The 23,481-nt window shown below is 43.8% G+C and overlaps 1 protein-coding gene across 2 annotated transcripts in view; it reads left to right on the forward strand.

Moving 5' to 3' along the window:
• LOC139241001 (signal-transducing adaptor protein 1-like) overlaps nucleotides 1–23,481 on the forward strand; it is a 112,460-nt gene that overhangs the window by 82,472 nt on the left and 6,507 nt on the right. The window contains exons 8-12 of one of the 2 annotated variants that reach the window (XM_070869711.1): nucleotides 4,363–4,465; nucleotides 9,616–9,780; nucleotides 12,551–12,613; nucleotides 16,933–16,965; nucleotides 17,731–17,788. In XM_070869711.1, coding sequence (XP_070725812.1) covers nucleotides 4,363–4,465; nucleotides 9,616–9,780; nucleotides 12,551–12,613; nucleotides 16,933–16,965; nucleotides 17,731–17,788 — 422 coding nt within the window. The remainder of the gene's footprint in view (nucleotides 1–4,362; nucleotides 4,466–9,615; nucleotides 9,781–12,550; nucleotides 12,614–16,932; nucleotides 16,966–17,730; nucleotides 17,789–23,481) is intronic. The other variant, XM_070869769.1, reaches the window with a different exon arrangement.

The following is a 23,481-nucleotide window of genomic DNA, read 5'->3' on the forward strand; positions in this document are numbered from 1 at the left end:
GAAAAGGCTTCCACTTCATTAATGTGCAGCTCGTGTCTGACAACATGCATCATATCATGTCCGTCGATGCAAGATACCCTGGCAGCACCCATGATGCATTCATCCAATGCATGAGCGCTATATCTGCCATGTTTCAGCAGCAGCCAGAAGGGCAGAGCAGGCTACTGGGAGACAAAGGGTACAGCCTCGCCACCTGGCTCATGATTCCCCTACGCGTAACCCAGACGCAAGCTGAACGTCAATACAACATGTCGCAAGTTGCGATGTGCAGCATCATTGAGAGGACCATTGGCATCTTGAAACAGCTTTTCCGATGCCTGGATCATTCCAGAGGCTACTTGCTGTACTATCCTGAGATTGTCGATCAGTTCACTGTTGTGTGCTGCATAATTTAGCCATCATGAGGCAGCAGCACCTGGTAGTGGAAGACCCACCTGCAGTGATGATAATGATGTAGAAGATGCAGGTGACGAGCAGGATGAGCAGGAGGAGGAGGATGACGAGGATAAGGAAACCATGCCAGTGCCTGAGGCTGGAGCACAACGGCGGAGGAGGGAGGGCCATCGTGCTCCTTTAACGATTGCTCGAGTCTTGCGCCAGCAGCTCATTCGTGAACACTTTCCTGATGCCTGAGGGCGCAGCGACAACTATTCCACATGGACATGTTTACTGTTTGTTCCATAATGTTGTGTTGTGTTAATGGAACATGATTCAGTTTTAATGTAAAATATATTTTATTCAAAAGTTTACAACGTACTTAACTTTAATAAAATTAGTCTTGTATCAAACTTTACTTTAAGATCACTCAAAAACTTTAAGATCACTTATAAACCTGAAAATTTACATAACTTACAAAAAACTTTTAATTTGAGAACAATTATAACAGTAACAATAATAATAACAACAGCAGCAGCAAAGAAAGGCTGCACCCATCTCTCATCCCCCTTATTCTAACACCGCCTGCTGCACTTAGTCTTGGACACTCTACCATCCCTGCCCGCAGGCGGTGGCGCAGTGTTTCTGGGCTTGATACCAAGCTTATTCTTTCTAACATCTCAGGTACTGTGCACCTCTTGAGGGTGGGGGGCATCAGCATCAGGCAGCAAGTTGGAGGGCCCGGCTTTGGGCTCTTCAGAGGCTGGTGTAGGGATTGGAGTGGGAATGACAGTTAATTCTGTCAATGGGCGTGGGGTCTGGGCGTGTTCCTTTATTGCAGCAGCTAACTCCAACATGCCGTCCCTCATGCGCCCTGATAGTGTCTCAACGACCTGCAACATTCCCTCCTCCCTCATGGTCAGTGACGTGGTTTGCACCATCTCTGACATTGCCTCCCTCATGGCCACTATTCCCTCACTGATGGTCCCGGATATCATTCCCATTTCTCATGTCATTGCTGTTAGTTCTCCTGACAGTCCTTCTACCTCATCACTCACCCCACTGATGGCGTCCAGGAGTGATTGGGTAAGGTCAATGCTCTCCGCACTCAATGGCGTCATCTTAACCACATCTTTTAGATCCTGCACTGCAGGAGAGCACAGCAGAGCTCTCCTTCCCCTCCTTCCCACGGGTGTAGCTCGCAGCCCTGTAACCTCGGAAGGTGGGGCCCTGGGTGTGCCTCGCTGCACCCCATCACTGGGACTCACAACCTCGGAAGGTGTGAAACCATGGAATGTCCCACCAACCCTCAAACCACTAGTCACGCAAGGGGCTGTCACCTCCATGAGCAGCACCTCCTGCAAAGTCAGTACAACAGTGGGAGCTTCATCCAGCTCCATCCCCTCACCCTCATCCCCATGTTCTTGGTCTGGAAGATGGGATTGGAAGATGTTCTCCTCTTCAGGCTCATCCTCATCTGAATCTTCTGCATTGACAGGATTGGCCTCAAGTTCTGCAAAAGATAACAGAACAGTCAAATGGTTAGTTCTTTCCCTTTTATTATGTGCCACCTTCCTCTGCAAAGAGAAAATGCAACTTTTTAGAGAGGGTGTCTTTCTGCTGGGTGGGACATATACAGCTGGTCACATTTACAATTGCAATTCCATTGAATAAATGAAAATATTACTTCCACTAACTACTTGACCAAGGTCCTGCCATTTCTTTTTACACTGGCTTCCAGATCTCGTGGTGTTCACCACTGCGCAGTAATCTTCTGCAACTTGGTTCCAGCGTTTCTTCATTTCTTTGGGTGGAACTTTTATGTGGCCTTTGCTGTTATCCAGCTCCTGCCATCTGGTCTCAATCACAGTAACTAGTGCCTCCACTTTTTGCTGTAAGAAATTCTTGGTCCTTGCACCGCGTTGCATCTTATATTGCTCCAGCAGATTTTCCCAATGCTCTCACACAGCACTCCTTCCCACGCACACAACTGGCTCTTTAAAAATGTCCGATTGCCAAATCCGAGCTGTACTGAGCATGCGCGTCCATTGGAACGACGTCAAAAACGTAACTTTTTTCCGCGCATGCGCAGAAGGTGCGACTTTGTTTTTTGGCGCAGACAGCAGGCTCCACCCCCTGAGGCGACTGGACAAGCTGCGCCGCACCAAATTCGAATTATACATCGGGAAAACTTTGGCAAAATATTTCTGTGGCATTTCTGGCCTAGAAAAACGCATAACTCTGGCAATACGCCAGAAAACAGGCTTGGGGAAAATTGAGCCCTATGAATGTACATATGACTTGTATGCAATGAGTTGAATGTTTGTTCTTAATCAATAATCTTTGAATTTGAAACTGGAAAGAGAGAACAGGTTCTATGGAGAGAAGTTTGGACCACATCAGTACAATCTTAAACATCAATAATTTTTAAATATTTCTGTGCAGAGTGCCCAATGCAAATATTAGTACAGTCCTTGGCATCCCCTCCAAAAATTGATACATTTCTAATGCCCCATCTTAACTTCTGAAAGACAGTGCTATCTACGCAAAGGTAAAAAGTGCTATGATTGCCAATAAAACAATGTTGATTTGTGCACTTCAACAGGAATAGCCTGCTGGGAATACAACAGGAGTTTCTGGAACAACTGCGCTCACCCTCAGAGAGATGGAAATCCATTCAACTCTCAGATGCCTTCATGGCCCCTTTACAGTTCACAGGCCCCAGCTTGATAATTCTATAGATTACTGTTTATGATGGACTCCTGCTGGAGAAACTCATCGGGAATTCTCTTGCAGGTTCTCCCACTTGCTGAAGACACCCTGTTTATGTAATTATTTGGAGTTTCCATTGATCTTCCACTGAAGTTAGACCCTAACTCTATTGAGAATTCAGTACATCCTCTGGCCAATGGGAATTCAGTACATCTGGCCAATGGGAATTCAGTACATCTTCTGGCCAATCGGAATTCAGTACATCCTCTGGCCAATGGGAATTCAGTACATCTTCTGGACAATGGGAATTTAATAAATCTTCTGGCCAATGGGAAATCAGTACATTCCCTGACCAATGGGACTTTAGTACATCCTATGGCCAATGGAAATTTAGTACATCCTCTGGCCATTGCCAGTTGCCTTGGGGGCATTGAGAGTCAACTACATAGTGTGGGTTTAGAATCACATGTAGACCAGATCAGCTAAAGGTGGCAGGCTCCCTTTTCTGAAGACCATTAATGAACCCATTGGTATCTTTGTGATATCAGACCCTCTATTAACATTTTTAGTACTATCTATCTCCAAGTTTTATATCCAAATGAGCATCTTCAAAAGTTATTTTGTCTCAATTTTTAACATAGATAACCCGAATTTCTGGAGGGGGGCAAGACTTTAGCACCTGGTGCTAAGTCTCGCACTTCCCGACTGTTACCGGCCCCAAATTTCTCCCCCCTTGTGTTTTAACCCACAAACCTTTTGGTCAGGACGCAAACACTCGAACACATTATAATATTGTCTTCCTGCAATACCGCTATCCCTAATCTTAAGGAACGTAAACCATTTCAAGAAATAGAATGCGTCAGTCTGTCAGGATGCCTGATTGTGTGCTAAACTGCAAAGATATAAATATCATAAAGCCGTGATTCTATTAGTACAGGTCCCCCCCTGTGCTTTGGCTATCAGTTAAGCCGAGTTTCCTGCTCTATTGCTCTAATCTTTATATCTATTGTGTGAAAGAAATAAGCCGTAGCTTGCTTACACACTATAGTTAGACTTTTCTTTCACTTGGGAGAACTAGATGAGGGTGGAGGCCTATAGGACAAGCTTCTCCTACAAGGAGAGAAGATGAGATAAATCAAGAATTAGTGGTTAAGTGACACCACTCATTGAGCTTTAAATTTCTGTATACAATAGGAAGTAGGTAAGACTGAGAGAGATAAGAATTGCACAGTTTGTAACTAAATAAACTGCCATTTGTTTTTTTCTGTCTAATAGGTCACATGCCGGACCCTTCAGGATGTTGTAGATCATTTTATAAAAGTGACCAATGGAGATTTGAAACCGTACTTAGAGTCCAATGTGTATGATAAAAACATTGGTATGTTTGCACATCCACACTGCATATGGGCCTAGGTATCTGAAATGTGTCATATTGTGTCTCAGTTAGATCATTCCAATTTAGACAAGTAATGGAGCATGTTTAAAGAAAGGAAAAAAAAATGACTTTCTCCTTTCACGACCACAGGACATCCCAAAGTGCTTTACAGCCAATAAAGTGTTGTAACTGTTGCAATGTAGGAAATGTAGCAGCCAATTTGCACACAGCAAGCTCCCACAAACAGCAATGTGATAATGACCAGATGATCAATTTTAGTGATGTTGGTTGAGGGACAAATATTGGCCAGGATACCAGGGAAAACTCCCCTGCTTTTCTTCAAAATGGTGCCATGAGATTGTTTTATAACCACCTCAGAGTGTTGGATTAATGTCTTATCTGACAGTGCAGCACTCCCTCAGTACTGCAGCAAATAAATGGGTTAAAGTAGCAAATACTATTTTTTTTTGAGTTGCCACTCATTTGTTGCCAAGCTGTCAAATATGTCCTCAAGATTTTTTTTTCAATTGTGGAACTATTTAATGACAGGTTGGTAGCATTCTGAGTCAGAACATAGTGAGTTCAAGCGCTGCTTCAAGAATTGAGCAAATAATCTAGGCTGACACTTCAGTGAGGTGCTGAGGAATTGCTGCACTGCCAGAGGCACCAGATGTAAACAAAATCGCATGGCATTATTCAAAGAAGAACTGAGAGATCTTCCTGTGTTTTGGGAAACATTCCTTCCTCAACCAACACCACCATTAAAAAAGATTAACTAATTGTTAATCTCATTTGCTGTTTGTGAGATTTTGATGTGTGCATTTGTCCATTTAAAAACATGTCAAAAGTAATTTGTTGGTAATGAACTGCTTTGGCTCATCCCCAAGATTTGATAAAAGAGCTAGATTAATTCAACTACTTTCTTTCTTCTTTGAAGATGTGTAATTTTTGCATCAATGGCCACAGAGCTAAAAATTGAGTTACATCGTGCCATTGTTTGGGCACTTATGGGTGCCATTTTGGGTCAAAAATAGCATCTGAACTGTGCTGTGGTGTGGGCCATGCCGGATGCCATCTTGGTGAGGGTGTTGCCTCTGACTTCAAGGGTCCTGGTCAGACCACTTGCTCTCAGTCATTAGTGATCTAGTTGTCAGCACCTTGGCCTTCAGCATGACAGGGAGATGGCAGCAAAGAAGAGGACAAGCTGCCTGCAGAGGGAGGAGGAGGGAGAGCAAGGCTCTCAGCAGGAGGCCTTACCCACCTAGGATCTTCCGAGAACCTGAGCCAGGGGCAGTGTGTGAGGTGTCTTCACTTTACGAAAGAGGTGCTCACAGAACTCTGCCACCTCTAGTAACCAGACCGGCAGCCTCACTCCATGGCAAGAGCAGCGCTGCCAGTGGCTGTGAAGGTGACCGTGGCTCTGAATTTCTTTGCATCAGAATCCTTCCAGGCTGGTGCAGGTGACATCTGTAACATCTCCTGGCATTGCCAGGATAGCAGGCTTCCCATGGTGTAGGGCGACATCGACTGCACTTATGTGGCTTTGCGGGTGCCGCATGTAAATGCTGAGTTGTACCACAACCGCCAAGGTTACCACTCGCTGAATGTGCAGTTGGTGTGTGACCATGCTCAGCCCAGCATGATGGTGAATGCCCAGTATCCTGGCAGCAGTCATGATGCTTTTATTCTGTGCCAGCCGACTTTCTCCCTTAGTCTTTGAACCACCAAGTCAAACCAGACAGTGGCTACTGGGTAACAAGGGTTATCCGCTGACCACCTGCCTCACGACTCTGCTCCACAACCCAAGCACATGCGGGGAGCTTTTTTCTGCCCGGGCTGTCCATGACTCATCTAACTGTGGTATGAAACAATGCAACCCCAATTCCCCATTCAACAATAGTCCCACACTTTACCTTCTCTCTGTTACTGACCATAACAGTGTCCTCTTGGCCACAATTCTGAAATAAAGGCCACCACAAAAGAAACACTCCAATCCAACTTTACCCATCAATCCATTCAATATAACTGAACAAAGTCAACTAATCACCCTTGTGTATTCCCTTAGTGCCTGTCTTCAATGTGCTTTTGCCTGTCCTATTGGTCCTATGCATTGCTACCCCAGTGGCTGCAGCATGGCTGGTGGAAGGCTGCTGACTTTCAGTAGGGAAGTCTACAGATGGCCTTGCAGGATGATGTTGAGCACCTCTGGGCCTAGAAGGCCTGACTGTGGATTGAACCATTCTGGCTGACTGGCTGATAGGCAACAGCAAGGGCACTAGTGGTGGGAGGATAATGCTGTCATCCTGAGAGAGGACAGCGGGTTTTTGCTCCAAGGAGCCACTGCCACCCCCTGCGGTGGTGCCTCAGCATTCCTGGCCATGTTAGAGGACAAATTGTTGGAATGCTGTGAGACCCTGCAAGCCCCTTTCCACACTGGTATACTCAGCCATGATGGCAACAGTCTGAGCTTGTGTGGCAGCAAGCTGAGCCTGCATGAGTGCAATCTGAGCTTCCACTGCAGCACTCAGATGTTGGGTGGCTTCTGCTTATGCTGCAATGGAAGCTGAGACACCGGCCTTCACAGGCTGCATGATGGTTGGGTCCACACTCATGCGCTAATGGATCTGCCCACCCATTCCATGCGGGAAAGGATTAGATCCAAGCTCTGCACAAAGTCCTGTGCCAAGTTGGTGCCAGACTCCTCCATGCTCCTTGACATTGCACTCAGGCAGGCCCATCAGTGTTCTGTAGGCCATCCCATCGAAGTCTTCATCTGAGTCCCCTGCTGCAGAACTCGTGTGTGACCTTACCCTCCGGGGAGCTGGCACCTGCATTGCCCTTTCCCCTTGCCCTGGCTACAGCCCACTTGTGCCTGGCAACTCCCCATGTGCAGATCCCGCCTCTAATCTACCTTCTAAACTCCCCGCAGTGCCAGTATCTGAGCTGGTGGCTGTGAGTGTCAGATCGAGGAACAGTGTTTCTTTTTCATCACTCTCTTCTCCCACAACCGCTGGCTGGACAGCTTGGATTTCCTGGGTCTCTGAAATGAGAAAGGCACAAGTGTAGAATTGTGGTGAGGGGAGGGGTGAAGCAAGAGGTGCATGCTTACACCATGTGCAGCTTGTAAATCAGAAGAGATTGTGGGATGAGGGGGAGGATAACATATGAGAATATCGGCATCTTGTACTCTTTCAGCCCCACTGCTGCCCACGGGCTCAGCCATTTCCCTGTCAAGAATACCCAGCACCGTCTCCTTCATGGAGTGAGTTGATGCAGGCTAACCTGTCCCCTGCCAATTAGGTTCTGCTGGTGCCGGTTATGCGCCACCTTTTCTGGCACAGAAAGGGAAATGTGTCAGTGAGGGTAGTGCAAAGTGTTAGGGTGATGTGCCTGTAATGGTTGTATAGCTGCAGTGTGTGCAAGCTGAGAGATATGGGTATGAGGCTTGCGGTAGTGGTAAATGTGAAGTATGTGTCATGATTGATCGAGGTTGTTGCTAGGCGAGTGATGGGGGGGGGGTATTGAATTGTGTGTGAGGCTAGTAGTGCAATTTGTGGGATATGGTATTTGAAGATGAATTCACTGACCTTGACCACTCTTGCGAGGTCATTAAACTTCTTCTTGCACTGTGTCCACGTCCTTGGGGCAACACTGCTGGCCTTCATCACAGTGGCTATCTGCTCCCACTGTATTTTGCTCTGTTGCCGAGAGGGCTGAACTCCTCCTGTACTATGGTATCCAATGCTGCATCGGAGAACCTTGGTACATGTTATCACCCCTTTTCTGTCATTATTCATTTATTTTTTCTACTGTCTTCCTCAGCCAGTTCATTGATCTGTGGCAGGCAAAATGCATCTCCCCTTTAAGAGGTGCAGACTGGCTTTAAGTCGTGCAGGCTAGCCTTAATTGGTGCTAGCCTCACATGAACTTGGGCCTGAGCACTCAGCAGCGTGTTCAGCACTGGACTGAATGACACAATCATGGAAATGAGCAGCCAGCACAAAGTTCACGTGCTGTCTGCAGTCCGAACGGGCACTGGGTGCTAGTGCATCGCAATCCCTGTGCCCACTTTCAGGGGCAAACGGATTTCTAGGCCACTTTGTTTGCAGGCAGTGCTACCCAATCTGGTAACAAAAATTCCTTCTCCATGCTTGAGAAATGTAGAAACTAGCATCCTAAATTGAAAGCTACTGTGGTACACAGAGCTATGGTAGTGGTCATGTTTCTGGACTAGTAATCAGGAGACCTAGATGAATAGTCCAGTAGAACTTGAGTTCAAATCCCACCATTGTAGTTTGAGAATTTAAATGTGGAAATCAAAAGCTGTTATTAGTGAAGCTTGTTAAAAACCCAACTGGTTCACGAGTGTCCTTTAGGGAAGGAAATATATGCTGTCTTTAGCTGGTGTCTCCAGTCTCATACCAATGTGGTTGACTCTGAAGTTATCTAGCAAGCCACTTTGTTGTGGAAGGGAAATAAATGCCAGCCGGCCTCAATTAAAAAAAAGGATTGTGACCATTATATGCTAAAACAAAAGTGTTACATATCTCTGCTATAAAACGCAGAATATCTCACAGATGAAGCATACTATTGATGGCACAGAGGTTCAGTACTGTCTGTCATTCTCTAACTGAGAAGGTGCATGTGTATTCTGTTTTTAACATTGCTACTCTGCAATCAATCTTGAGGAGGTGAACAAGATTTGCCCTAACTGATATATAGCTATTGTAACCAAGGTGGCGGTCTTCCTGTTCGCTATCAGTTTAAAGTAATCATGTTAAGCTATTGCCAAGGGGTGTTGGGCATTTGTTCGATATAACCCAAGCATTTCATTTTAGATGAAATTATTTTACTGCAGCAATTCTATTTACACTTCAGAAGCCTCGATACAAAAGTCAGAATGGCAGTAGTTCTCGTGGATATTACTAGTCAGTAACCTTGAAACCACTTAATAACCTGTACAGTGGGTCAGAAACATCAGAATTCTTACTTTTATACCTTTCCAAGTCAAATCTAAGCCAAAGTCTAAATTCATCCCAATGCTCATCCCAAGTTCCAATCCTGGGTTGTGGTTACCACAGAGTCAATGTTATATCCAGTTATTTCCAAAGTGTGACCTCTGTTTTTTTTTGTCTTTGTTCTTATTTCCAAAGGTCAAAGCATCAAGGCACAAATGAAGTCAGTGCCTATGTCAAGAGTAGCCCCAATTCAACGTTCCCTGGTGCCACCATCTGACCATCCTGAAGTCCCAGCAATGATGCAAAAATCATGCAAATCTCAACCAAAGCTGCCACTAAAGCAAGACCTATTAAAACCAGGCATGGCTCATTTATTTATCGGTCAATGTAGAAACATAGAAACATAGAAAATAGGTGCAGGAGTAGGCCATTCGGCCCTTCAAGCCTGCACCGCCATTCAATGAATTCATGGCTGAACATGCAACCTCAGTACCCCATTCCTGCTTTCTCGCCATACCCCTTGATCCCCCTAGTAGTAAGGACTACATCTAACTCCTTTTTGAATATATTTAGTGAATTCGCCTCAACAACTTTCTGTGGTAGAGAATTCCACAGGTTCACCACTCTCTGGGTGAAGAAGTTTCTCCTCATCTCGGTCCTAAATGGCTTACCCCTTATCCTTAGACTGTGACCCCTGGTTCTGGACATCCCCAACATTGGGAACATTCTTTCTGCATCTAACCTGTCTAAACCCGTCAGAATTTTAAACGTTTCTATGAGATCCCCTCTCATTCTTCTGAACTCCAGTGAATACAAGCCCAGTTGATCCAATCGTTCTTGATATGTCAGTCCCGCCATCCCGGGAATCAGTCTGGTGAACCTTCGCTGCACTCCGTCAATAGCAAGAATGTCCTTCCTCAAGTTAGGAGACCAAAACTGTACACAATACTCCAGGTGTGGCCTCACCAAGGCCCTGTACAACTGTAGCAACATCTCCCTGCCCCTGTACTCAAATCCCCTCGCTATGAAGGCCAACATGCCATTTGCTTTCTTAACCGCCTGCTGTACCTGCATGCCAACCTTCAATGACTGATGTACCATGACACCCAGGTCTCGTTGCACCTCCCCTTTTCCTAATCTGTCACCATTCAGATAATAGTCTGTCTCTCTGTTTTTACCACCAAAGTGGATAACCTCACATTTATCCACATTATACTTCATCTGCCATGCATTTTCCCACTCACCTAACCTATCCAAGTCACTCTGCAGCCTCATAGCATCCTCCTCGCAGCTCACACTGCCACCCAATTTAGTGTCACCCGCAAATTTGGAAATACTACATTTAATCCCCTCGTCCAATTCATTAATGTACAATGTAAACAGCTGGGGCCCCAGCACAGAACCTTGCGGTACCCCACTAGTCACTGCCTGCCATTCTGAAAAGTACCCATTTACTCCTACTCTTTGCTTCCTGTCTGACAACCAGTTCTCAATCCACGTCAGCACACTACCCCCAATCCCATGTGCTTTAACTTTGCACATTAATCTTTTGTGTGGGACCTTGTCGAAAGCCTTCTGAAAGTTCAAATATACCACATCAACTGGTTCTCCCTTGTCCACTCTACTGGAAATATCCTCAAAAAATTCCAGAAGATTTGTCAAGCATGATTTCCCTTTCACAAATCCATGCTGACTTGGACCTATCATGTCACCTCTTTCCAAATGCGCTGCTATGACATCCTTAATAATTGATTCCATCATTTTACCCACTACTGATGTCAGGCTGACCGGTCTATAATTCCCTGTTTTCTCTCTCCCTCCTTTTTTAAAAAGTGGGGTTACATTGGCTACCCTCCACTCGATAGGAATTGATCCAGAGTCTATGGAATGTTGGAAAATGACTGTCAATGCATCCGCTATTTCCAAGGCCACCTCCTTAATACTCTGGGATGCAGTCCATCAGGCCCTGGGGATTTATCGGCCTTCAATCCCATCAATTTCCCCAACACAATTTCCCGACTAATAAGGATTTCCCTCAGTTCCTCCTTCTTACTAAACCCTCTGACCCCTTTTATATCCCAAAGGTTGTTTGTGTCTTCCTTAGTGAATACCGAACCAAAGTACTTGTTCAATTGGTCTGCCATTTCTTTGTTCCCCATTATGACTTCCCCTGATTCTGACTACAGGGGACCTACATTTGTCTTTATTAACCTTTTTCTCTTTACATATCTATCGAAACTTTTGCAGTCCGTCTTAATGTTCCCTGCAATCCCTGTAGCGTCAATTAACTCCTTTAATAAGCAGCTAGTTATGAAAGAAGTTGAAGATTACAGGGAAAAGTACAGTAGAGGCAAAAAAGGTTTAACACTTTATAGAGGGCTATCATGCCGGCCTGGTCTGACAAAAGGAACATCAGTTATGGATTGCAGCTGTCAAGATTGGATTAATATCCTCAGGAGTTTCACTCAATTACATTTGGGATGTGGGGAGAAGTTTCAGAGTTTGACCTTTGAATGTTTTCTCTACTGTTCTACACTGTTTCAAAAGATTGGATAAATTACTGAAAGTTTGTGACTCAATAAATCATACATGGTATGTTACAAAGAGGGGACTGGATTGGCTGACTGGCCTTGTCTCATTCTATTCCATGTTCTCAAGACAAACTGCCAGCATCTATAACACTCATTGAAACCAATTACTACACATTATTAACAGCCTTGGAAGCCAAATACCAGGCATGCAGTGGCTCAGTAGATATAGGAATTCATCAGACAAACAAATTTAAAGTCTCATGTTTGGTCTTTGGTCTTTGATGAATTTGTTTAGATTCACCCAAATGACATTGGAAGTGCTAGATTTGAATGTAACATTCCCTTGCTGGGGGGGTTGCGGGGAGGGTGTGTTTGGAGGATGGGAGTCAAAGGAGAGGTTGAATCAGCTAAAGTTGTGGTCTTGGTGGATATTATCCCTGCACAGAAACAATTGTTTTTGTTTTAGTTCTAATTCAGGGACTGAATTCGGGTCTAAGGCATTTGGAACGGACAGAGAAATATTTGTTGACAGACTACAGGTGACATCTTCACTAATGTAACATCTAGACTGCTTGATAATATCTGTTTTACTTTTGCAGCAGAGGGGAGCAGCAGAAGCTCAGCCATGAAAGAATCTGAACCCAGTTACATGAATAATAAAGGTAGGAACTGCAATCTGTTCTGTTTTTCTTTTCTTTCGAATTACAGTTTTCCTTTTGGGAGACATTGTGTTCACAAAAAACTTTATTTCAATGTTACCAATATTATGGCCCTGAAATTCCGTTTTGGCCTTCCCGCGGGTATTTTAGATGAAAAAATACGCACCTACCTTAAGCTGCTGCCCATGTCCGACTTTCCGATGCTGTGGCCTGAGCTGACTGCGCGTCGCAGCACGTGCACGTCGGGACCTGCGCAGGCCTGGAGCTGGAGTCACATGGCTCTGGGCAGCCAATCAGGTATAGTATATTCTCATTCATAGTAATAGGAGTTCCGCAGGGTCCTAAACTCCTATTACTATGAATGAGAAACCCCCCACCCAAACACCCCACCCAAAACAGTAATAAAAAATAGAAAATATACACTACATTCATTTAAATTAAAGTTATTAATGTCTTAAAAAAATATATATTTTCCTGATTTTTAAAAGTTTTTTAAAATAAACTTACCATTGTGGGGAGGGTTTTTAATGATAAAATATGTTTTAATAACTACATTTTTATATGTTTTTGTGTTTTTTTAAATTTTTGAGGACATTTGTATGCATAAATATCAGAAATATTCACCTACAAATGTCCTCGCTCCCGATCTGCGGAGGACCTGTCAAGCCAGAAACTTGACAGATCGGAAAAGCCAGTTTTCAGCACATTCACATGGCGCGCCGTAAACCGGCTTTTCCGATGCATTCCCGGATCTATACAAATTTCGTACGGGCCCAGGGAGGCCGGAATTTCAGGGCCAATATCAATTTATAACACTATCCTAATGAAGTAGTGAGGTTGGGGATGACATCAAATAGGAAATTAGAGATGCGTGCAATAAAGGTATAGCAGTTGTCACGGGTGACTTTAATAATTGGGCTAATCAAACTGGTAGCAATACGGTGGAGGAGAAATTTCCTGGAGTGTATAAGGGATGGTTTTCTAGACCAATATGTCGAAGAACCAACTGGAGAGCTGGCCATCCTAGATTGGGTGTTGTGTAATGAGAGAGGATTAATTTCCAATCTTGTTGTGCGAGGCCCCTTGGAGAAGATTGACCATAATATGGTAGAATTCTTCATTAAGATGGAGAGTGACACAGTTAATTCAGAGACTAGGGTCCTGAACTTAAAGAAAGGTAAATTCGATGGTATGAATTGGCTAGGATAGACTGACAGATGATACTTAAAGGGCTGACGGTGGATAGACAATGGAAGACATTTAAAGATCAACTGGATGAACTACAACAATTGTACATCCCTGTCTGATGAAAAATAAAAAGGGGAAGGCAGCTCAACCATGGCTAACAAGGGAAATTAGGGATCATGTTAAATCCAAGGAAGAAACATATAAATTGGCCAGAGAAAGCAGCAAACCTTAGGACTGGGAGAAATTTAGAATTCAGCAGAGGAGGACAAAGGGTTTAATTAGGAGGGGAGAAATAGAGTATGAGAGTAAGCTTGCAGGGAACATTAAAAACTGACTGCAAAAGCTTCGATAGATATGTGAAGAGAAAAAAATTAGTGAAGACAAATGTTGGTCCCTTGCAGTCAGAATCAGGTGAATTTATAATGGGGAACAAAGAAATGGCAGACCAATTAAAGAAATACTTTGGTTCGGTCTTCACTAAGGAAGACACAAATAACCTTCCGGAAATACTAGGGGACCGAGGGTCTAGCGAGAAGGAGGAACTGAAGGAAATCTTTATTAGTCAGGAAATTGTGTTGGGGAAATTGATGGGATTGAAGGCCAATAAATCGCCAGGGCCTGATAGTCTGCATCCCAGAGTACTTAAGGAAGTGGCCCTAGAAATAGTGGATGCATTGGTGGTCATTTTCCAACATTCTATAGACTCTGGATGAGTTCCTATGGATTGGAGGGTAGCTAATGTAACCCCACTTTGTAAAAAAGGAGGGCGAGAGAAAACAGGGAATTATAGACCAGTTAGCCTGACATTGGTAATGGGGAAAATGTTGGAATCAATTATTAAAATTGTAATAGCAGCACATTTGGAAAGTAGTGACAGGATCGGTCCAAGTCAGCATGGATTTATGAAAGGGTTTATGAAAGCATGCTTGACAAATCTTCTCGAATTTTTTGAGGATGTAACTAGTAGAGTGGACAAGGGAGAACCAGTGGATGTGGTGGATTTGGACTTTCAAAAGGCTTTTGACAAGGTCCCATACAAAAGATTAGTGTGCAAAATTAAAGCACATGGTATTGGGGGTAATGTTTTGACGTGGATAGAGAACTGGTTGGCAGACAGGAAGCAAAGAGTGGGAATAAACGGGTCCTTTTCAGAATGGCAGGCAGTGACTAGTGGGGTACCGCAAGGCTCAGTGCTGGGACCCCAGCTATTTGCAATATTCATTAATGATTTAGATGAAGGAATTGAATGTAATATCTCCAAGTTTGCAGAGGACAGACACTAAGCTGGGTGGCAGTGTGAGCTGTGAGGAAGATGGTAAGAGGCTGCAGGGTGACTTTGACAGGTTAGATGGGTGGGCAAATGCATGGCAGATGCAGTATAATGTAGATAAGTGAGAGGTTATCAACTCTGGGGGCAAAAACAGGAAGGCAGAATATTAGCTGAATGGTGACAGATTAGGAAAAGGGGAGATGCAATGAGACCTGGGTGTCATGGTACATCAGTCATTGAAAGTTGGCATGCAGGTACAGCAGGCGGTGAAGAAGGCAAATGGCATGTTGGCCTTCATAGCGAGAGGATTTGATTTTAGGAGCAGGGAAGTCTTACAGCAGTTGTACACGGCCTTGGTGAGGCTACACCTTGAATATTGTGTTCAGTTTTGGTCTCCTAATCTGAGGAAGGACATTCTTGCTATTGAGGGAGTGCAGCAAAGGTTCACCAGACTGATTCTCGGGATGGCAGGACTGACATATGAAGAAAGATTGGATCGACTATATTCACTGGAATTTAAAAGAATGAGAGGGAATCTCATAGAAACATGTAAAATTCTGCGGGATTGGACAGGTTAGATGCAGGAAGAATGTTCCCGATGTTGGGGAAGTCCAGAACCAGGGGTCACAGTCTGAGGATAAGGGGTAAGCCATTTAGGACCGAGATGAGGAGAAACTTCTTCACTCAGAGAATTGTTAACCTGTGGAATTCTCTACCACAGAAAGCTGTTGAGACCAGTTCGTTAGATATATTCAAAAAGGAATTAGATGTGGCCCTGACGGCTAAAGGGATCAAGGGATATGGAGAGAAAGTAGGACTGGGGTACTGAGGTGAATGATCAGCCATGATCATATTGATTGGTGGTGCAGGCTTGAAGGGCCGAATGGCCCACTACTGCACCTATTTTCTACGTTTCTATGTTCTATGACTGACAGTAACATAGGTGCAGTCCCTAGTCATTGGTTATAAGCTTGTGTGCTTCCACAAAGGAGGTGTTTAAGGTTATTCAATTAGTTCCGCCCTCAATGAATGATTTCTTTTTTACTGAAGCAAAGCCTATTTGTTCATAAACAGAGCACCTAATGCAGGTTTATGGCATATGGTTTGGGGGCCTTTTGCTGGTGAGGTATGCAATAAGCTCACTTAACAAATTAACAATCTTATCTCTGCATACTCCCAAAACAGACTAAACTTTTTTGTGGACCAACAGAAACATCCAAATATATGACTGTCATATAAATATGAGGTTGTTAGTATCGTGAATCATAAACATCATAATGTTTACAGGAGAATTGTCTATTATATGTAACATTTTGCAGAACAGTATGTAATGATGGAATTTACTATTCTATTCAAGCCCATTGTTGCACTCCAGGAGTGTGCATCTTTGCTCCGATACCTCTCCACCTTTCTGTTCTGATTATCCTATTCTGCTGTTACACTGACGCAGCAAATGGTGCTACATAATTTAAAGTGACTGTGCCAGAGGTGATTGTGCATAGTGTGATGCAGTCACAGTCAGTATTTAGAGCACAGTATGATACAGACGGTCAATGTTTAGTGCACAGTATGATACAGTCGGTCAGTGTTTAGTGCGCAGTATGATACAGTCGGTCAGTGTTTAGTGCGCAGTATGATACAGTCGGTCAGTGTTTAGTGCGCAGTATGATACAGTCCGTCAGTGTTTAGTGCGCAGCATGATAGTCGGTCAGTGTTTAGAGCACAGTATTATACAGTCGGTCTGTGTTTAGTGCACAGTGTGATAGAGTCGGTCAGTGTTTAGTGCGTAGTGTGCTACACTCAGTCAGTATTTAGAGCATTGCTTATTACTGTATTACAACAGATTTTTCTTTATATGTTTCAGTTCTTTTAAATATCAACCAGATGAACTTAGCAGGTGAGTGGAGAAAGTTATTTTTGTACCTGAATTTGGGATCGGAGGCTTCCAATCCGCAAATAATATGTCCGTCTACCCAGTGGTCCAGGAGGTATGGAGATTCATGGTCCAGGGCCTCCCCGGGTACCCACGGGTAGAGACCCATGTATGCCCAGGGGTGCACGTAGTTCGCAAGTGCCCCTGTGATCAAATGGACCAGCACAATGACTGAAAGAAGAAAATCCCCTATCATGCTTATGGGGCTTTTGTATGTTCATGTACCCATAAGCATGAATGGGAATATCCCCAAAAAATTCCATCTACACTTCAAATTAAAAAAATATTACATATTTAAAATTGATTAAACAAACATTTAAAACAAAAATTAAATTTTTGGAAAAATAAATTTACATGTAACGGATCTAAAAGTAAACTTTGCTCATTGCCCAGGGACTTTAATATATAAATGATTGATAAAATGTTATTTTTATGTTTTTTTAAACTCTTACCCTTACGCCTTTTACCAGGTGTAAAAATTTCACGGACATTCACTGAGCACAAGTTCACCGTCCTCGGATGCCCTTTTCCCGGGGATGTGTTTTCTTGACAGATTGCAAGTTCCGGGTTTTCGCGCATGCACTTCGCACACAAATACCCAGAACTTGCGTGTCCGTGCACACCTCCTACACGCCAGTAGGGGCCTCAAATTACGGCCCATTGTCAAAGATTGTGTAAGTAAGTTACAGATTAAAAAGTGACTGTAATTTGCTTTTTGGTTTAATGCAGATGACAGGCCTCCCATTCGCACTGCTCCAAAACCAAGATCCTCATTGCTTCATTGCAGGTATTCTTGCAAGATTTCATTTTCTTTTCCAGTTTTTTATAAATTGTTTTATTCTTGACAGTTCAAAAGAGTCCATCTGTATCTGGGTCACACCAAAAAATTTAGACCTCTGGTAAAAGCAATTAATAATGATTCAATTGTTTTTGTATCCTATGGGCTGGCTATTATCATTATAGAAGGCAGTGTAGTGCAGACCATTCACTTAAATTCATAGCAACATAGGAACAGGAGTGGGTCATTCAGTCCCTCAGGCTTGCTCCACCATTCCATTAGATCATGGCTGATCTACGTCTCAACTTCATTTACAAGGCTTTGCTCCATATCCTGAGTTATCAATGCTCCCTTTAAGCTGTGCAGCCACGTGGCCGCGCAGCACTCCGGAAATCCCGCGCAGCCGGCTTGACGGCTTTTCAAAGCTAAAACCGCACATGCTGAGTATTTTGCTTGGGCTGTACAGCCCCTTAAAGGGGCCGCGCAGCGTTAAAACAATGACAGGGAACATTGCTTGCTACCGTTACCTAACAAAAATCTATCTATCACAGTCTTGTACGCTCCAATGTCCCGGCATCCACAGTCTTTTTTTTTGGGGGGGTGGGGAAATCCAGATTGCTACTACTGTTTTTGTGGAAAAAGTACTTCCTGATTTCGTTTGTGAATGGCTTAGCTCTCATTTTAAGATTATGCCCCCTTGTTCTTGAATCCCCCACCAGAGGAAATAGTTTCTTTGTATCTGCCCCATCGAATTCTTTTAACATTTTAAACATCTCGATCAGATCACCCCTCAATCTTCCATACTCAAAGGAATACAAGCTGGGTTTATGCAACCGATCCTCATAATTTAACCCTCTAAGCCCCAGTATTCTAGTAAATCTTGCTGCATCCCTCCTCGGCCATACATCCTTCCTGAGCTGCATTTACCCGTGAATAATGGTGAGCACATTAGCCTCACTGTTATTTTGAGAGCAAAATCTGGCCCATCATCTTTCCTCAGTACAAAGTGGATGACCTACACTTGACCACATTGAACTCCATTTGCCATAGTTTTGCCCACTCACCTAATCTGTCTGTCAAACAAGGAGGACTGGAAAAGACATGAGGAAGACACAGGTAGGTTGGTGGAATGGGCAGATAGCTGGCTATGCAATATAATATGGAGAAGTGTGAGACAATAATGCGACAAAAAAAGTCATTTGCATTTTAGGTTTTATGATGAGGTTTTTTGAATTATGAAGGGGTTTGATTGGGTGATTTGGGAAAGGCCGTTTCCTCTAATCAGCGAGAAGAGCATACGAATTTAACATTGTCAATAGGAAAGGAAGGAGGGAGGTTGGAAAAAAATCTTTGCTGAAATGGTTGTCAGAGCATTAAATATTTTGCCAAAAGGAATGGTTGAGACAGAGGACATTGCACCTTATAAGGAGATTTGGATAACTATCTGAAACAGAGGGAAACGGAGGAGAAAACAGTTCAATGGAATCAGTTTTGTATTGCTCTAGCAAAGAACCAGCACAGACATGACGGGTTGAATGGCCTCCTTCTATGTTGTAAAATCCTATGGTCCCACGGTTTCAATCGTGTCACTGGACATGTTAATAAATATACCAGTGTCTGTTGGTAATGTTATACAATACTGAGCTATACAGACCAGGACCGGCCCAGGTTCAATCTGTCATTTTTACTTAATTAACTAATCTCAACAAGATTGTTGGATTTGTTTAGGATATTGTCATATATCTTTATTACCTTACATGTAGGTATTATAGGATATTGACATATATCCCTAATGCCCTTACATATCGGTATTATGGGCTCAATTTTCCCCAGTGCCGTTTTTTGGTGTATTTGAAGAGTTCCGCCCGGTTTTTTTGGGCCCGACTACGGCAAAAAAATTGTTGAAAGTTTCCCCGTTTTAACTTGTGCATGTGGCCTGGCACACATTATCCTTAAACTCTGTGGGTGGAGCCTAAGATGTGCGCCAAAAAGATTGGGTTGCCAGGGTAATGAGGGACACACTGCGGGCTGAGGTTGCAAAGTGAAACATACAAGACATTCTGGCCAGCTCTTAGCAACCTGCACAAGAACATTGCAGTTTATCAATATGAAAATATTAAAGAGTCTTTGTGCCCAAAGTAAACTGAATTGGAAAGGCCTCCCTCCAACCCCCTTGCCGGTGCCCGATGCCGCTCCTAGCCCGGGTCGAAAGGCCTCCCTCCCCCCCAGGAGGTGGTACTGCTCCTAGCCCAGGCCGAAAGGCCTCCCTCCCCCCCTGGAGGTGGTACTGCTCCTAGCCCGGGTCGAAAGGCCTCCCTCCCCCCCAGGAGGTGGTACTGCTCCTAGCCCAGGCCGAAAGGCCTCCCTCCCCCCCCGGAAGTGGTACCACTCCTAGCCCGGGTCGAAAGGCCTCCCTCCCCCCCCGGAGGTGGTACCGCTCCTAGCCCAGGCCAAAAGGCCTCCTTCCCCCAGAGCCAGTACCGCTCCTAGCCCAGGCCGAAAGGCCTCTTTCCCCCGGAACCGGTACCACTCCTAGCCCAGGCCGAAAGGCCTCCCTCCCTCAGAGCCGGTACCACTCCTAGCCTGGGCTGAAAGGATGGACATACCAGACCAAAAGCCCCAGATTAAAGTTAATTCAAGATTAAAGACAAAAAGGAGATTGTTACAATACTATAGAACCCGTAACTAAAAGAGGTTATAATTACCCCCTCTCTGCCGCTGTTGTCCCTGCCGAGGAACTGGATCTTCCGATTCTCTTACCTGCACTGATTTTGTTTACTGCCCAGAAGGTTTTTCAGAGCAGACACATACGCTGTCTTAAGAAAAATCGTAATTGACCAAATTTGCAAAAATAACCAGAATTGGCGCGGCTCGCAGGCTTCGCTTCCAATGAGACAAAAAAATTGGAGACTAAAACAAACTAAGTGAAGTGAATTATTCTAATGCAGAAACTTTGGGGAAACTTGGAGATTTTAAATTTATTCCAAAAAAAAACAGTGCACGCCACAAAAATGGCGCAGATAATTGGGGAAAATTGAGCCCAAAAGGATATTGTCATATATAATTTACCTCGAATACAAATTCAAGGACTAGGAAACATTGAAATATCCAGTTAATACTCTGATTAAATCAAGTCAATGAGATAAAACATAACGCCTTACATGTAGTGCATATCAGATCGGTATTGATGATAACTCACATGCAAAGGACTCCTCATCAGTAGATCACTATTATGTTGTCTTGACTGCTTACGCTAGCCTCAGCAAGACAAGGTCAATGTCCCCGAGGAGCTCCAGTGTGTTGCACATTTGTAGGTTTAATTATGCAGGACAAATGTGGGTACAGTATGTCATTACGCTCTGTGTGTATGCTGTTAATACGTAAGCTCATTCACATAGAATTACATAGAATATACAGTACATAAACAGGCTATTCGGCCCAACCAGCTCATGCCGGCATTTATGCTCCACTTGAGCCTCTTCCCATCCTTCCTCATCTAACTCTATCAGCATAATGGTAAGGTTAGCTGCATCATTTGTTCTGCATACCCATTAATGTCTTAGATCGTTTATTAGACCCCAGACATTCCACACATGAGCACTCATTAGTTTTCTAGAGCATTCAAAGTCTTATCTCTTCCCAGGAAATCCATAACACAAACCCTATTTACACCAGGATACTCTCCTACAGTCTTCTAACTACCTGGCTAGATTTCTTATCTCCACTCATGGACGGGTAATGAAGTAATGTCTACTATACTTCAGGCCCAACCTTTGCAACCACCGCTGAATCAATTTTCAATATATATGAGTGTGAATATATTTATATTAAGAAAAGCTTATTGCGGCTATTCAACCTGGTAGACCTATATTTTCATAGATCACATAGTTGGCAATGCTACTGCTGGCCACAATACCACTGAGGTAGGGAAGGGAAATATCACCCAGGTGCTTGCTCCCGATTGCTTCCTGATTCAGTGACTGTGCAGAAAAATGTGTGTATTTGGACACTAAATGAAGATCAGGCTTGGATATGATGCCTCTCGTAGTTAAATGACCCACCACACAAAAACTGGCCACTTGAGCAATGTACCAAAAGGTGGCTGACCCCTGTGGGGACAAAATGGAGCAACTTTAGGAAAAGAGGGAAGAATTTTTTTTATTAATAATGGAATACAGATTTGCAGTGAGCAATAAAAACCTAAATACAGATTAATGGCATTGGGTGATGAATTTTGTTCAAACCTCTAACTAGTTTAAGATGGAGAATGTATAGCCCCTTCATGCAGTACACCAGTTATTAGAGGTGAGCCAAAATCCAACCAAAGGCACGCGGTTTTGAATTCAAGCCTCAACTGGCATGAAACGTTGTGGCAGTAAGAACTTCCAGCCAGCTCCTAAAAATCACTTGGTTGTGAAAAGTAATCTAAAAGGACAAAGAATGTTAAAAAAATAAGCCTGAAGGCTCTGACTCTCAATGCGAGGAGCATTCGTAATAAGGTGGATGAATTAACTGCGCAGATAGCTGTTAACGGGTATGATGTAATTGGGATTACGGAGACATGGCTCCAGGGTAACCAAGGCTGTGAACTCAACATCCAGGGGTATTCAATATTCAGGAAGGATAGACAGAAAGGAAAAGGAGGTGGGGTAGCGTTACTGGTTAAAGAGAAGATTAACGCAATAGTAAGGAAGGGCATTAGCTTGGATGATGTGGAATCTATATGGGTAGAGCTGTAAAACACCAAAGGGCAGAAAATGTTAGTGGGAGTTGTGTACAGACCACCAAACAGTAGTAGTGAGGTTAGGGATGGCATCAAACAGGAAATTAGGGATGCGTGCAATAAAGGTACAGCAGTTATCATGGGTGACTTTAATCTACATATAGATTGGGCTAACCAAACTGGTAGCAATACTGTGGAGGAGGATTTCCTGGAGTGTATAAGAGATGGTTTTCGAGACCAATATGTCGAGGAACCAACGAGAGAGCAGGCCATCCGAGACTGGGTCTTGTGTAATGAGAGAGGATTAATTTGCAATCTTGTCATGCGAGGCCCCTTGGGGAAGAGTGATCATAATATGGTAGAATTCTTCATTAAGATGGAGAGTGACACAGTTAATTCAGAGACTAGGGTCCTGAATTTAAAGAAATGTAACTTCGATGGTATGAGACGTGAATTGGCTAGGAAAGACTGGCAAATGATACTTAAAGGGTTGACGGTGGATAGGCAATGGCAGACATTTAAAGATCACATGGATGAACTTCAACAATTGTACATCCCTGTCTGGCGTAAAAATAAAATGGTGAAGGTGGCTCAACTGTGGCTAACAAGGGAAATTAGGGATAGTGTTAAATCCAAGGAAGAGGCATATAAATTGGCCAGAAAAAGCAGCAAACCTGAGGACTGGGAGAAATTTAGAATTCAGCAAAGGAGGACTAAGGGTTTCATTTGGAAGGGGAAAATAGAGTATGAGAGTAAGCTTGCAGGGAACATAAAAACTGACTGCAAAAGCTTCAATAGATATGTGAAGAGAAAAAAAAACATAGAAAAACATAGAAAATAGGTGCAGGAGCAGGCCATTCAGCCCTTCTAGCCTGCACCGCCATTCAATGAGTTCATGGCTGAACATGAAACTTCAGTACCCCCTTCCTGCTTTCTCGCCATACCCCTTGACCCCCGAGTAGTAAGGACTTCATCTAAC

The sequence above is a fragment of the Pristiophorus japonicus genome, chromosome 1, assembly GCF_044704955.1.
Source record: "Pristiophorus japonicus isolate sPriJap1 chromosome 1, sPriJap1.hap1, whole genome shotgun sequence".
NCBI classification, from domain to species: Eukaryota; Metazoa; Chordata; class Chondrichthyes; family Pristiophoridae; genus Pristiophorus; species Pristiophorus japonicus.